Raw genomic sequence first — 14355 nt, forward strand, 5'->3', positions numbered from 1 at the left:
GTATCTAATCTCCTTGCATCTAATGGCACGTGTGCCTACCCTTAAATTAGAACAAGTAATTACAAACACTCAGCATCGTTACCACGTTTAGAATATAGTCACGTCAGGAGAGAAAATGGAAACTTTTTGAAGTAAATTATACTTTTAATATACACATTTATTCAAGTCCTTTAAAGTAAATCATTTCAACTTTAAAAAACATTAGTCTTAAAATGGACGAGATTTCCTAGAAAAATGTTTCTTCACTCGCCAATTCATAAATAGATTCTTTAAAATTAGAATAAAAAATCTGCTTTTCTAAAAAACAAAAGATATATCATGAGATTGAGAAACACTCTGATTTTCTTTATATTTAAATATTTGTGATTTGTATTAAACTATAAAGTTGCTGGTTGTGAATACACGGATTGAAAGACGCTATTACAATGTAAAAGATGAATGATATATTTCTCATCTTATTCTCCAAATGCTACATCTACATGCGTTATGTCTACATCCTATTAACATTTTATTATATTACATATCAGTTTCATTTGTAAAACTTTTGTTTTAAATACCAATCCAATATACTTTATAACAGATACTTAAAATCGACATAAGGACCTCGCATCTTCATCTCTTTTCTAAAGCACAAACCAAAACAAAATCACAAAGTGGGCGGTACACGATACTAAGTACTAAAAGTAATTTTGATTTACTAAATAAAGAATTTGGTAATATAAAAGTAGTTAAGCTAAATATATTGTATTTCAATCCAAGTACTATATTTGCAAAAGGAAAGTACACAAGTTTAAAAGCGCAAGTTTATAAGTTTTTCTCCATTATATAAAATTTAAAGAAAACCCAAGATATGAAATTACTTAATGGATGACGGTGGAAAGGAAAACCCAATTTTTCTATTACGTATCAGTTTCATTTTTCGTTCTCAGAAAAGTCTTCGATGTTCCTGCAAGAATTCAGAAATCAGTTCAAATAGAACTTCTAAAGTAACTGTAATCTTGTTATCCAATAAACAAGTCATGCAAAGCAAGAATAGTGAATCTGGATTTAATGCCGAAAAAAGAAATGTATTGTTATATAAAAGTGCATAATTCTTATAATTTTTCAAAAAAATAATATGCCCTGTCAAATGTACATGCCTTTTCACAAATGTTCATGAAAAGGTTTGTACACGCACTGTATTCAACAGGAACTTTCAAAGTGAACCATTCCTTACATACTTGATCACACACAGACACGGACACAATCACTGAAGGTTATATGTAACGAGCATTTTTGTTGTGTCTTCTTTCATTATGTTATTTGTAAAACACTATCAAACTATGTAAAGTATGAACAAATTATCGGACCGCTCCGGTCGCCTAGTGGTTACAGCGTCCGCCTCGGATGGGGGAAGTAATGTTCGATCCCTGGCCGAGTCATAACAAAGACTTACAAAAATGGCACTAATAGCTGCCCCGCTTAGCACTCATCATTAAGAGGTTAGTGTTAGGACTGGTCAGCATGGTGTCAGGATAATCTGACTGGGTGGGACATCATACTACATGTCTGCGGCATGATGCCCCAGTGCTAGACATCACTATAAACTGCCACACTGTAGACATCGTAGCAATATGACTGAAAAATTGTTAAAGCTATGTTAAAAACCCAAATCACACACACATTATCAGTGTGAATATTAGCTTGCCATGCTAATTTATCGGCACTAATTAAGCGAGGTTAAGTATTTCTTTGCAATGACGATGTCTACCAGATATGATATAAAGTGTGAATTGAACATCCGGGATAGCTGAAACTCCAATTTTCATTGCATGACGTTATCCCATTCTTGCTCCTAATTTATAGTTAGTAGGGGCAGTATGTTAACCCTAATATTTGACACCTTACAGTAAAGGGTGTAATCAGTTTACTCAATGAAATGAGTATACCCTCGCTCCCTCTTGCAGTTACTCTTTTCCTTTGTGTCTGACTGGAATTCTATCATTGACTTTGTTTCCTTTTGAGTTATGTGTCGTCTGTTTTTGGCAACCGATTTTGTCATTATCTGACTCCTTTTCTCCCGTGTTTTCTTCTGGAGAACCGCTAGCAATATCTTTATTGCATCTAATAGGCTGAACTTTAATCACTGAGCCAAAGCCATTATTATACTGAATTGTATCTGATTTCCCAGGCACTAAGGCGCCCACGGAGTTTGTTTTTTTGCATCCCAACAATTTTCCCAAAATACCCTTTTTGGTCACATTTTCTGTTATCTCTATCTCTTGCTTCAAATACCTCGAATTCAATTCCTGCTTATTTATTCTTTTCTTTTTCATGAGTTTGTCCCAAGACTGAGCATGTACATAATACATTGTAAAGTTATTTACAATGACTGGTACAGATAGGGATATGACTAAAACACCACTGACAGCACACAATGCACCAACCACATGGCCAAGTACGGATTTTGGCACTATGTCACCGTACCCAACTGTAGTCATTGTAATAATTGCCCACCAAAATGCCATCGGTATATGCTCTATTTCTGTTTCAATTCCAGAAAATAATTCCATGTAGTACTCAATACACGCAAATATAATAACTCCAATTAAAAACACTATCAGTAATAAAAGAAGTTCTTTCGTACTGCCAATGATGGTATAAAAGAATATTTTTAATGCCAGGAAGTGCTTCATTAACACAAATACGCGGAATATTCTGAAAACACGTGTGACGAAAAGTACCCGGATAACATTGAAAATGTCTTTTGGGTTTGGGTGAAGCATGACGATCATTACTCCTATGTAATAAGGTATGAGGGCAAGTATCTCAACACACGTCACTGGCGATCTCAAAAACTTTAATCTGTTTGGTGAGGCCAGGAATGTGACCACGAGTTCTATAAAGAAAAATAAGTTGCAGAAATTATCTATAATTAATAAAATGTCACCGGGCGATATATCTGTGAAAATGTCCAATTCACTACGTAGCTCCTGAATAGTGATATCTTCGGAACTGCCACTGATATGGTCAGTCAAGGTCCGAAACGATGGCATGGTTTCCAAAACAAAAACGATAATGGACAAAAGCAGGACCAGCAGGGAAACAATGGCATAGATCTGAAAGTATACAAAATAAAAACAAACACAATTCCATATAAGAAGCGATATCAAATAGTCTAGGCAGAAAGGACGAATGCATGCAAAGAAACAATTGCAAAAAACTTAGTGTATTCATTATTCGCTTACATCATCGTTAGATACTAGTGATTATTTGTTTGATTATGGGACATTGATGTTGGATATATCTTTCTCGAGCTATGTAATTATGTAATTAGCCAGTTGCTCGGTGCAGGTGTCACTCATACTGTACCATTTACATGGACTGTAAAGTTGCATAGTCTCGTATAATGGCTCTATTCTTAATTTCTAAACAGAAGAAAGTATTGGGTTATTCTCACATATATTTGTTTCCTTATTTGACAGAGAATACTTCTCTGTATTTTACGTTTGGATCCTATTTTGTAGTAAGTGGCGTGAAATACACATCAATGGTTTTAAAATTGCGAGCTAATAAATCAAGCAAATATGAAGCAAGACAAATCAAGCGTGAAAACTGAGTCTTGTGAATATGTGATTGTTTGATTCGATTGGATGAAATTATTTGTCGCATAACTCCGTTTAAGATACTATCAATTGATAACTAAAACAAACTTAACATCTTTGGAGATAGCAGAAACAACAATCTCAAGCCAGACTCAGGCAGTGCCTTGAGTGCTTTCAGTTTGTGGCGTGTAGCGGAAGAAAGGAAACTTTGGAGTCAATATCTGGATATGATTACTACAGGTTCTATGGAAACGTGATACAATTTTTCAGGAAATGTTTGAAACGAGCTTATTGTCATGCTGTTTAACAACAATATCGTATTGTGCTAATAATCGAATGAGAAGAAATGAAGCGAAAATCATTTATCATCAAATGTAAAATACTGTCGTTTGTGTACGATATAATCATTAATATTAAGAAAAGCAGAGGCTTTTATTTTTTAATGCGTCTATGAAACATATTTTACATAAGGCTTTGATAAAGTCTAAAGCTAATGTCACACACATATATGTATAGCTTTTGGAGATTATTATATCGTCGAAATATTAATCACAATGCTTATATTAATACAGAATGAGGTATCACCACCCTCTTATTTGTTAGTTTGAATACATTGTTTTGCTAATATGTAATATCTTTGGAAAAAAAGAAAAACTAAGCATGGTAACAACTACTTTTACTAAGTTGTCTCCATTATAAACTTTACAGAGGTGACTGAAGGGAATTAATAATATCAACAAACAAACTAAATGAATCAAAATAGGAAAAGAAAATGCATGATACAAAAACACTCATGGTTATTTGACGGTTTTGTTCGCAGGCTATATACTGCGGCCAGTATAACTGGTGGATGGAAGAACTTGGAAAAAAAAGCCCGGTAGGATTCATCGACCCTAGCTAAGCTACTGGCGAACTTTCTAACATGCCCACATTGACCGAACCCTAGATGCGAACCCACGCGGACACAGCTGAAATGGCAGCGACCTATAAAGGCGAGCCCGTTCAACCATTGGGCCCCCATATATATATATATATATATATATATATATATATATATATATATATATATATATATATATATATATATATATATATATATATGGCTAGTGTTTATTTGTACGCTTTCAATTTTGCATCCTGATGAGTATGCGAACACATTAACTTACGACTCGTCACAATTTACATCTCCCAGCAATAATGGTGCCATTTTTAAAAGTTCTTGCATTTTGATGACTTTTATCTGGGTTGAACGTGACACATATTTTTCCATACATATTGGACAAGGACCACAATTCAGGAAACTAGTACAAAACAGAAGACAGTCTCACAACTATAGATCTTCAGCCTAATTGTAGCTAGGTAACGTTAGGGAACCAAACTAATATGGGGCTAAGATCTCCATTAAACCCGGAAGTAGTAACGTAATGATGTGTATACAAACTATAATATAACATATTAAACATAATATTCCTATTAATAATTTGTTAGAATTTATAACTTCCTGATTACAAAATATATAAAAAAAAAAAATAAAAAAGGGAACAGCTTAACTTGGCAATCATGAACATACGTTGCCATTATGTTGTCTACGAAACTTATTATTTTTTGGAGCTTCCGTTCGGTACGTCCCCAAGAAAGTTGGAGTGTTGGGAGCAGAAGACTGGGTGCACGTTGGCAAAGCCAAACGCACTTTCGACAAAGATAACTTACCCAACTGAACCAATGAATCGTTTCTTGTCACTGGACGAGAACTTGGTCGTCATCATGCCGTCTATAAATTGGAAGACATGAACGGTGAAGTGTTAAAAGGAACCGTTTACTTGCCCGAGTTACAAGGCTTGACCAAAAACGAAGAAGATGTGTACGACATCGAAAGTATTCTTGAACGAAGAACCCGTAATGTAGGAAAACGAGGTGAATAATAAGTCAAAGTGCGTTGGAAAGGATATCCTCTCAGTTTTGATTCTTGGAGTGACCATCATGCCCTTCAACACAGCCTCAACCTCTATCATCGCAGTGACCACTTATTCACAGAGTTCTTCTCCGCAAGACCTACAAACGCAACCCTTGTGTGTGTGGTGTGGTGTGGAGAACGTGTTCCTAAGAAGCAAATCGTCTTTGTTTGCCAAATCGTTGTTGTGTATTGTGTCATCGGTGCTGCCATTGCCGATTTGAGTTTGAAACAACGAGACAAACAATTGTGGACCATTTTAGAGAGCAGTTGCATCAGTTACATTTTCCCCAATCCTTCTCTGACATTCTGACATCAGACAGCAGCAGAACTCTGGAATTATGAACAACAACAACCAAGTTTACTTAACCCTACCCAGAGACAGTTCCTTAAAGGTGTTTCCCAAAAACATGTTGTGTTGTTACACGGCCAAATTCAATCAGGCCATCCAATTATATCACGAAGCCCATTGGGATGTAGCTTTGGTGGAATTGATGTACCCTACACAAATCGAATCCATCAATGAAACTCAAAACACTTTCCAGGTCGAAATCCTGAACGTGTAATTGCAAGAAGAGATGAATAAAATCGGGCTTTTAGGTGACACAAAGTTTGCAAGCAATTCATCATTCAGCTTCTACAGGTTAAAAATTCCTTCACATATTTGCTGACAGGTTCCAAGTAGCTTTTGGCAAAGCCATGAACAGATCCAAAAATGGGCTAGGATTGAGTACCATAAAGTGGATCGTCGCCTACTGATGCAATTTCAGTATACCGAAACGTTGTCCATCAGGTTTAACGGTAGTTTGTGTGAAATGTTTGGCGGACATCCACAGATGGTAGCACTGAATCTGAGCCCGAAGATCAATAGTAATATGGATTTGTACAGGGCTTTTGGATCCCTGCAGAATGAACCAAGAACTCAATTTGATCTTTTTGTATTTCGATGTGGTGGAGTACAATATAGTAGGACACACCTCCGTACCGTTATTACGTGTCATTCCTTTCAAAGTGGATTCTGCCACGTCCAATGACCATGCAGATTAGAAACACATATTACGTTCACTGCAAACTTGTACTTCCTCACTATTTACCGATCAGTAAGTCGCATATTGACGCTATCAACATTGCTATAAAAAGAGATCTGGGGACAAAATATTCCGTTCTCCAAAGGAAATGTCATGGTTAAACTTCATTTTCAGTTGTAAGTCATACATCCAGGGTACCGAGGCGGCGCTTGACAGCAACGACATGGTTTAGAAGATACGCTGAAATCGGTATTTCCTTTGGTAGCCCTGGTTTTGGTACCGATGGTGACAGAAGGATTGTAAGCTTTGAAAGATGCCACTTTGACGCAAGGCAAAGAATTTCTCCAAAATGTCATCACCGACAAACAAAACCTCTATATGCATGTTATACTAACCTTAAACAGCACAGAATATTCTTCCAAATTCAATATAAAAAATTAGAACATAAATTTCATAATTCTGGCATAGCGGAACCTTAGATCGACCTGGAAACAACGGACAGTAACCTGCCTTCCCGCATTTCCTCTCCCGTGCCAAGGACAGACACCAATTATCAGAACGCAATGCGCGCATAAATGTTTCCAAATAAACACATGAGTGAGTGAGCACAATTCCCACTCATCCCATCAAGTGAAACAGTTTGTTATTTCTAAAACATGAGAGTGTGTTGAGTCTATTCGCACTCATGTCAGCCCTCCATTCAGGCAGTTAGGGACCTATATGGACCCACGGCCTGAGGCTAAATTAACAGTGCTCCTTGAGCATATAAGTGCTGGAGGATGAGGCACTGATTCCTCTCCCCAGGAATAATTAACAGGCCGCAGTGCGGTCATATACCCGAGGCACATGCATTTAATGTGCGCACACCTCGTTAATTCAATAATAAAATAGAATAGAATTCGCTCCATTCAAGTTGCAGCGAACACAGTAGAAGCAACACATAGCGAAAATCTGAGCTAGCGATGGATCTTATCCCAACCCCTGCAAGACACCCCTTGAGACGTTTGGGTCTTAGATTGGCCACAGGATGGAGCTAACGTGCACAAACGAAAAGGACGACACTATTGCTCATATATGAGAAAGAAACTACATATAGAGAAGACAGACAAAATATAAATAGGGGAAATGAATAGGCAATGATAGATATCACAATAGGTATCAAAAACAACTCGATAGAACGTATCCACAAAGGCCAACTCAGCAAAGACGGGGCCCTTCCAGAAGAGTTGATCCCCCACAGCCTAAACCGCCGGTTAAATCAGCACCACAAAAGCGACGCGAAAGAAACAATGATGTGGGAGAAGGCAGTCCACCTCTTCCACATCTCCTACCTCCACCACCACCACCACCTGTTCCACCTAGAAGCAGAGACTGAAACTGAATCTGACCTGGATGAAGATACCTTGAGTCCCTAACAGAAGAACGGACTGGGTTTCAGCAGACTTTAAAAAATAAATTGCTGACGAAATGGGGCTCGAAACACTTTACCATGACATAGACGAAGCCATTAAACATCTGGCTGACCATAAAACTGTCTTTGATGCGATTACTATGAGCTGTACCCTACCATACGGCATAATGGGAAACATAATGGGAAGACTGCAAATCAAGGCTGGGATAGGATATATGGGTTGGGAGTGGAGGCGGGGGTAGGACGTATGAGCTCACCGTGATCTCGCAATGATGTGGATGAAAACTTGCCAGGACTGTGTTTGGTACCATGGTGTTCAAGTGTCCATACCAATAAAAGAAGATGAAAGTATGCACGGCATAACTTACCTAAGTCGATTTTTCAAACATTTATAACTCTATCGCGGAATCAAGTTTATATATAAAGCTTATGCATAGTTCAGATCGAGTTGTCATGTATAAGATCCAGCAACATCATCAAACAATCTGATTAATCAGTTCTTATATGCAATTTGTCACCGAATATTTGTACAATTTTGATAAAATATATAATTACACATCTTTTGTAAGAAACGCTTACTAGAAAATATCACGAAATGCTTTTGATCTTATAACTTAACAAGCACATTGCCTGTGAACATTTTGCACTTGTGTGTGGCATGTCGAATTAAAAGTTTCTATTCCGTTGTTAGCAAACGGCTGCAACAGAAAGGTAACTATTTGACAATTCCGTCGATATAACTGATGGCTTATCTAGATTTTATTACTTTGTGGTATGGACACTTGAATACGACAAGGGTACAGTACATTGCCTAGAAACATTCCTCCCTTGCCAGTTTCGTAGCAGATGGTGCCACCTTACACTTAATTCACTTCCGATCGATCCCTTTCTTGCCCAGATCATGTCTTGTTTATGCTTATTCGAGTGTCAGTTGTAACTAAAACACGCGTTTAAATCCATGGGTGCAGTGTAAATTGGTAATAAAACAGCTATATTTGGTAAACAGAGGCACTTTGTCAACCAGACAAAATAATACAGTTAGAGTGGAAATTGCAAATTCCAATATGGAAAAATATTACCAATACAAATTGCGATATAATAGTGTTTTGTTCACTTAATTATATATCATTATTAATCAGATACAAAGATTTCCCCAGATGCTGATTGCGAAAACTTTGTATCTGATTTGATAAATGAAACAAATTTATTCTGGCATCCATTTGCAAATTTACGTGTATCAAGGTATATGGTTTTATTACCCAGCTGTTAATGGCCCATTAGTCCAGTAAAGCGTATATGGTTGTATTGTATGCATATCAGTGCATTTAAGATTTTCTTATATTACACGAAAATATTGTCATTACAACGTAAGTGAAGTAGTTATGGGAATTGTTTACGATACATGGGGCTGTTTTTTGTCAAATTAAAACAAAATGCGCACATAAATCTAGGCAGATGGCTATATACACTGAAGTACAACTTCAAACCTCCAAGGGCTTTACTGTTTTCTATAGGGTCAAACTAGAGAATCTTTAACACTGGGACTGAGCTATTCATTCGGTTTATGCAATTTTACTTTATATGTTAAAGACAGAAACGTAGATAGATGACAAATTGAAACTTGCACTTGTATTTCTTGTACATTAATGGCTCAGTTGCCTGCATTTGGTTGTTATCGATGTCAATGAAATGGGATAATCCATAAACCACCGACTTTCGGTGGCGATTACATACACTAAAGAAGATAGATAAGGTAACCGGAAGAAGCAAAGTTAAGTATTACAAAATTATATACAGTCTCAAATAAAAGACATTCTGAATGGCCGAGATGGAATCTCTCTCTCTCTCTCTCTCTCCACGAGTTTAGTAAATGGTGGTATAGCGATAAAAGACTCAAACGTCATGCACTAAATACTCTAGTCTCGATGTGAAATATTATCTTGCTAAGTTTAACATTGCAATGCAGTATATGGTTATTACTAAAATTTGTATTATTGTTACACTAATGGAACATTTAAGATTAAAAATCACATATGTAAATTCGATTTAAAAAAAGAAAAGAAGAAAGAAACACGCTTAATATTAGACCACACGTTTGTTCCTTGAAGAAGATGACGAATAAGCTGCTGATGAAAACGATTAAGCTGATAATGTCAACGACAAAAATAGTAAAAAATACCCAAGGCACATTCAGATTTCTTCAATTATATGTTTGTCTGATAAAATAAGTACACGTTTTGAACCATGCGTATCGACCCAATCATTATCTGTATCTTCTATAGAAGACAAAAATGTTGCTCAAATCATGCCGATTATTATCTCGCTTGTCTTCGTAATGATACATTATATTCTTTCTCTATGGTACAATCTGTATCCAGTTGTGCTTTGTAACAATGTTGACAAGACTACATACGCAGTACTCCTTCAATTACAGGCTTGAATCTTTTCAAATAGATGCTTCTGATCATGTTGCATGTTATGAGCATAAACTCATAAAGTGTTTAGAAACCATTTTATGAAGTGATCGCTCTTAACGCATTTCAATCCTGTTTTTGCATTGGTATTATCTAATAATCAAAGGAAGAAGATTGTTTATCAGGAAAAGCCTAATTTTTAAATGTCACATTCGAGATTTCTCCAGAGAATTAGGAAATGGCGGCAATCAGTTAATGCAACGTTGAAATGAATATTTTATCTTGTAACTACGACTGGACCTGTCTGTAAATACGATTAAATATATCATTACAACTGCAAAGTAATTTTGGTATCGTAATTGCTAGGTATCTGGCTTGCAATTACGAAATAGCGAGACCGTATATTTGAGACATGGAATTGTATATACAACGTAGCTGCGTAGTAATAATCATGATAAAAGCTGATATTGATATAACAAAAAATGTCAGCAGTAAAATAAAAAAATAAAATAAATAAATAATTTTGTTTAGATATGCTAATATAGTTCTCTGCCTCGTAGGTATTCAAGGCAGACCACGTCAGCATGGCGAATATAAATAAGCTCTCAACTAATATGAAGCTAAACTTATTTCCATCAGTCCTTGCCCCAAAATCAGGAAAGAGACTTGACAATAAAATTTACATTAAATTGTTAAGATGAGTGTGGTTTGAGGAAAGCATATAGGACCCATTTCCGATGAAAGAAAGAAGAAATGAAGGCACGAGATTGAAGAAAGAAAAAAAGAAAAACAAAATAAAACAAAGAATTACAGAAGAGAGAAATAATGAGGTAGAGCAAATTAAATGACTGAACATAAAAAATATATTACACTCTGCTATATGATTTTGATTTCGCGTTTTATAAAGGTCAAAATCTGTCCCAGATATATTCGGCTTTTGTATATAACATTACATTCACCTTACGTCGTCTCTGATATATAACCAATAAGAAGTTTGCTGTTGGATTTGTGGAGTTTTCTCTGCTTTTCTTGAAAACTGATGATACAAACTTTCTTTCCACTTCTCACTTTAGTTTTTAAAAAAATAATTAAAGTCTCGTTCCGTTTAAGCACTTCATTTTAGGAGTTTTTCCCACAAAAGTGCTGACCGATGATAGTATTAAAACGTCTGAAAGCATAAACAGTATTAGAGAAACTAGCACGAATTCCTACATAAACGGATGCAGCATTTGTATGTCTTCTCAAATATCATATTGTTCTCAAATTTCGAAGCAAACGATCAATCCGTTTATTATTTCAAGCGTCTGATATCTCTATCAAAAACATGATTCAATAATATTTTAATATTTTAAATGAAACATGATGTATCACATTATTCCACTCATAAAAGTGTACAAATAGAAATCTCATGTAACATTTCGCTTAGTTTGATTGCGGAAAAAGATAAGAAGCACTGGATGTAATTTATAAATAAATTACCATGCTCTGATTGCTTGCTTTTTCGGTGTGCTAAATCGACAATCAGACAATAAAGAATGAAAATTTAGAGATCTACAGTGAAACAGAAAGACAGAACAAATAAAGCAGGAAAGAGATATAAGATACAAATTAGTCTTTGTTTTCAAATCAAGCAGTGTGTTTTATATTTAAATATAAAGTCTGTTCAATATTATTGGCTTGATTTTGTCTTTTACAGTGCAAGAACACAACTAGACTAATCAGTGCTGAGGCTATTTGGTTAAAGTGCCTTTTCTAAGGATACACAGAGAGGTTGATCTGAGGTAATCTAATGGTAAAATTCAAGCTGTACTCCTTAGGTCGCGAGTCCGATAAGCTAACAAATGAGCTACATTTGGCTCCTTCCTACATTGGTCGCCTTTGATGACATGCTAATGTGTACTGTTGTTGAATAGAACATAGACCCAAATAAATCCAATCAAACTTGCGTAAATAGACCAGCATAATTGTTTTCTATATAATGTTATCAAGTCCCCAAATTAAAAGACGTTCAGATTTTAGTTAATGCAATAGTTACAGGGGTATAACAAAGAATGTTACGCCTGATCATTAACATGATGAATCCCTAACCCGCATGAATCCTTTTGGGAAATAGATGGAGAAAAAATAAAACTTCCCCATTTAATTAAAATAATATTAAGCATTACACTATGAAATAAAATTTGTCATCATGGGACTGAACTTTGTCAATGTTATGAGAAATGAAACTGAACATGTTACATAATACATTACATGTAAGTGGCTATCAAAGCAAACGACAGAATAGATCAGATGCCGAATATAATATTATGTTTCATTCTAAAATTGATTGACAGTGCGATTCGTGATCTTTGCGAAACATTTTGTTTATTAGTACAACATAGGGAAGAAATATTCTATTGAGTACGATTCAACCATAAAAAAACACAACAAGAAAACAGGATAATGTGCTTCCCTCTAATTTTGCAATAAGCTTTGCTTTGTAAAATGATATAGCATGCAAACAATCACTAAATAAGCAACTATTTATCTGAGGACGTTTTCTGTTCTAGCTAAAATGATTGAAACATTTAGACCGATTGCCTCAATCAGCTTAGATTTGAAGCCAATGAAAAAATATTGAAGAGATCCTAATATCCACGTAGAAGGAACTGACGTTTGAGCAGTGGATTACAGTAAGATTTTTTTTGGAATCGGCAAAAATTAAATCTAAATTTGCTTTTCATATATGCGTTTAATAGTACATCTGAAAATGCATACCTTGTTAACAGTTCAAACACGTTTGCTTGTAAAGATATTAATTACGTTTGATTTATATTCCGGATGAAATTTTAGAAGAAAAAATCAAAACATTGACGGGGTAGAATAGCATGAACTATTTTAGTTACCAATGCTCTCTTAGAAGTATATGGATCTTGGAGGGCCTTCCATAGTTTGGGTCTGGTTCTTGTCCAGAAGGGATCCCGATCATCAGTATGGACGGAATTATATCGGTTCTCTTCATCCGCTTCAAACTTCTTCAACATCTCCGTTGTGTCCTCATAACTTATGTAATTAACCCAGCAACATTGCTCGATCTCTTTCTCATCCAAACCCCAGTAGTCAATTTCAGCCTTGACCATAGGTCCGCAAATATCGCTTGGAATATGTAACTTTCCGATTCGGTAATAATTAAGAATATGTACAAATATTTGTGGATTCCTGTCGAAATAAAATTCCCTCCTTCCCGTTGCCTTGGCCGTTGCGGCTACGTCGTGCAGTCGTGTGTTTGGCCATTTTTCTAAGGTGGATATTTTTGTTTCGTGCCGGATGCCTCCTACGTTTAAATTTACATTGTCGTGCATGCCAGTGCCGTATTCGTTTTCGTCATCATTATCTTTCGAGACATTCCGTCTAGTCTGACAACTTGTTTGGTCCAATTTGATAACATTTCCGACTGTTTCAGTTATTTGAATAGGCGAATCTTTGTTACTCTCCATTTTGAACTGTAAATTCAACGTTCTGTTTTGGCAATCACAAATACAGCCAAAAACTATCTGCAATATGCAATACGATATTATATTATCATTGCACCAGAGAGGAATACATTGTATAAATGAAGTTTTTGTGCTTCCTGTTCTCTTCCTTAAAATACATAGTTTTACTTGTAATAGAATATTAACTCAGCTGTCACTTTCTCTCTGGCTGTGGCTTTGAACAGACTCCGAATTGTCAATTATGTTCACGGGTTGTTTTAGTCTGTAGGTCTTGCTTCATCCTTGCAGAGTTTCAAAAACACGATTTCAAGTCCTGTTTTTAATCACTTATAGTGTTCGTGTGTTGAAATATAGATTTTATCATCAAGGAAAAGCTGCACTATTTAGTGAAGCAGTTCATTTTAACTGTCCTGATTGGATCGATATTCATACCACTGAGGTCCACCATTCTGACGTCCGCACGAATTAACATTAAGTATTGGAAATCGTCAGTG

General features: G+C 35.8%; 1 protein-coding gene across 1 annotated transcript; it reads right to left on the reverse strand.

Annotated features, from left to right (window-relative positions):
* Positions 1–1946: 1946 nt before the first annotated feature.
* LOC149775918 (potassium voltage-gated channel protein Shaw-like) lies at positions 1947–13870 on the reverse strand. The gene is made up of 2 exons (XM_089943539.1): positions 13274–13870; positions 1947–3098 (listed from the first exon to the last, which is right to left on the reverse strand). Exons 1-2 carry the CDS (start codon positions 13862–13864, stop codon positions 1947–1949), a joined length of 1743 nt encoding a protein of 580 aa, XP_089799665.1. The 5' UTR covers positions 13865–13870.
* Positions 13871–14355: the final 485 nt, after the last annotated feature.

This window comes from Sinohyriopsis cumingii, chromosome 19, assembly GCF_028554795.1.
Source record: "Sinohyriopsis cumingii isolate HCF-2022 chromosome 19, ASM2855479v2, whole genome shotgun sequence".
In the NCBI taxonomy this organism is placed as follows: domain Eukaryota; kingdom Metazoa; phylum Mollusca; class Bivalvia; order Unionida; family Unionidae; genus Sinohyriopsis; species Sinohyriopsis cumingii.

Excerpts from the sequence above, each read along its gene's own strand:
- LOC149775918 (XM_089943539.1), bottom strand. The coding sequence starts at position 13,864 with ATGGAGAGTAACAAAGATTCGCCTATTCAAATAACTGAAACAGTCGGA. Across the intron at positions 3,099-13,273 it reads ATACTTCTAAGAGAGCATTG|ATCTATGCCATTGTTTCCCT; the intron begins GTAACTAAAATA and ends GTATACTTTCAG.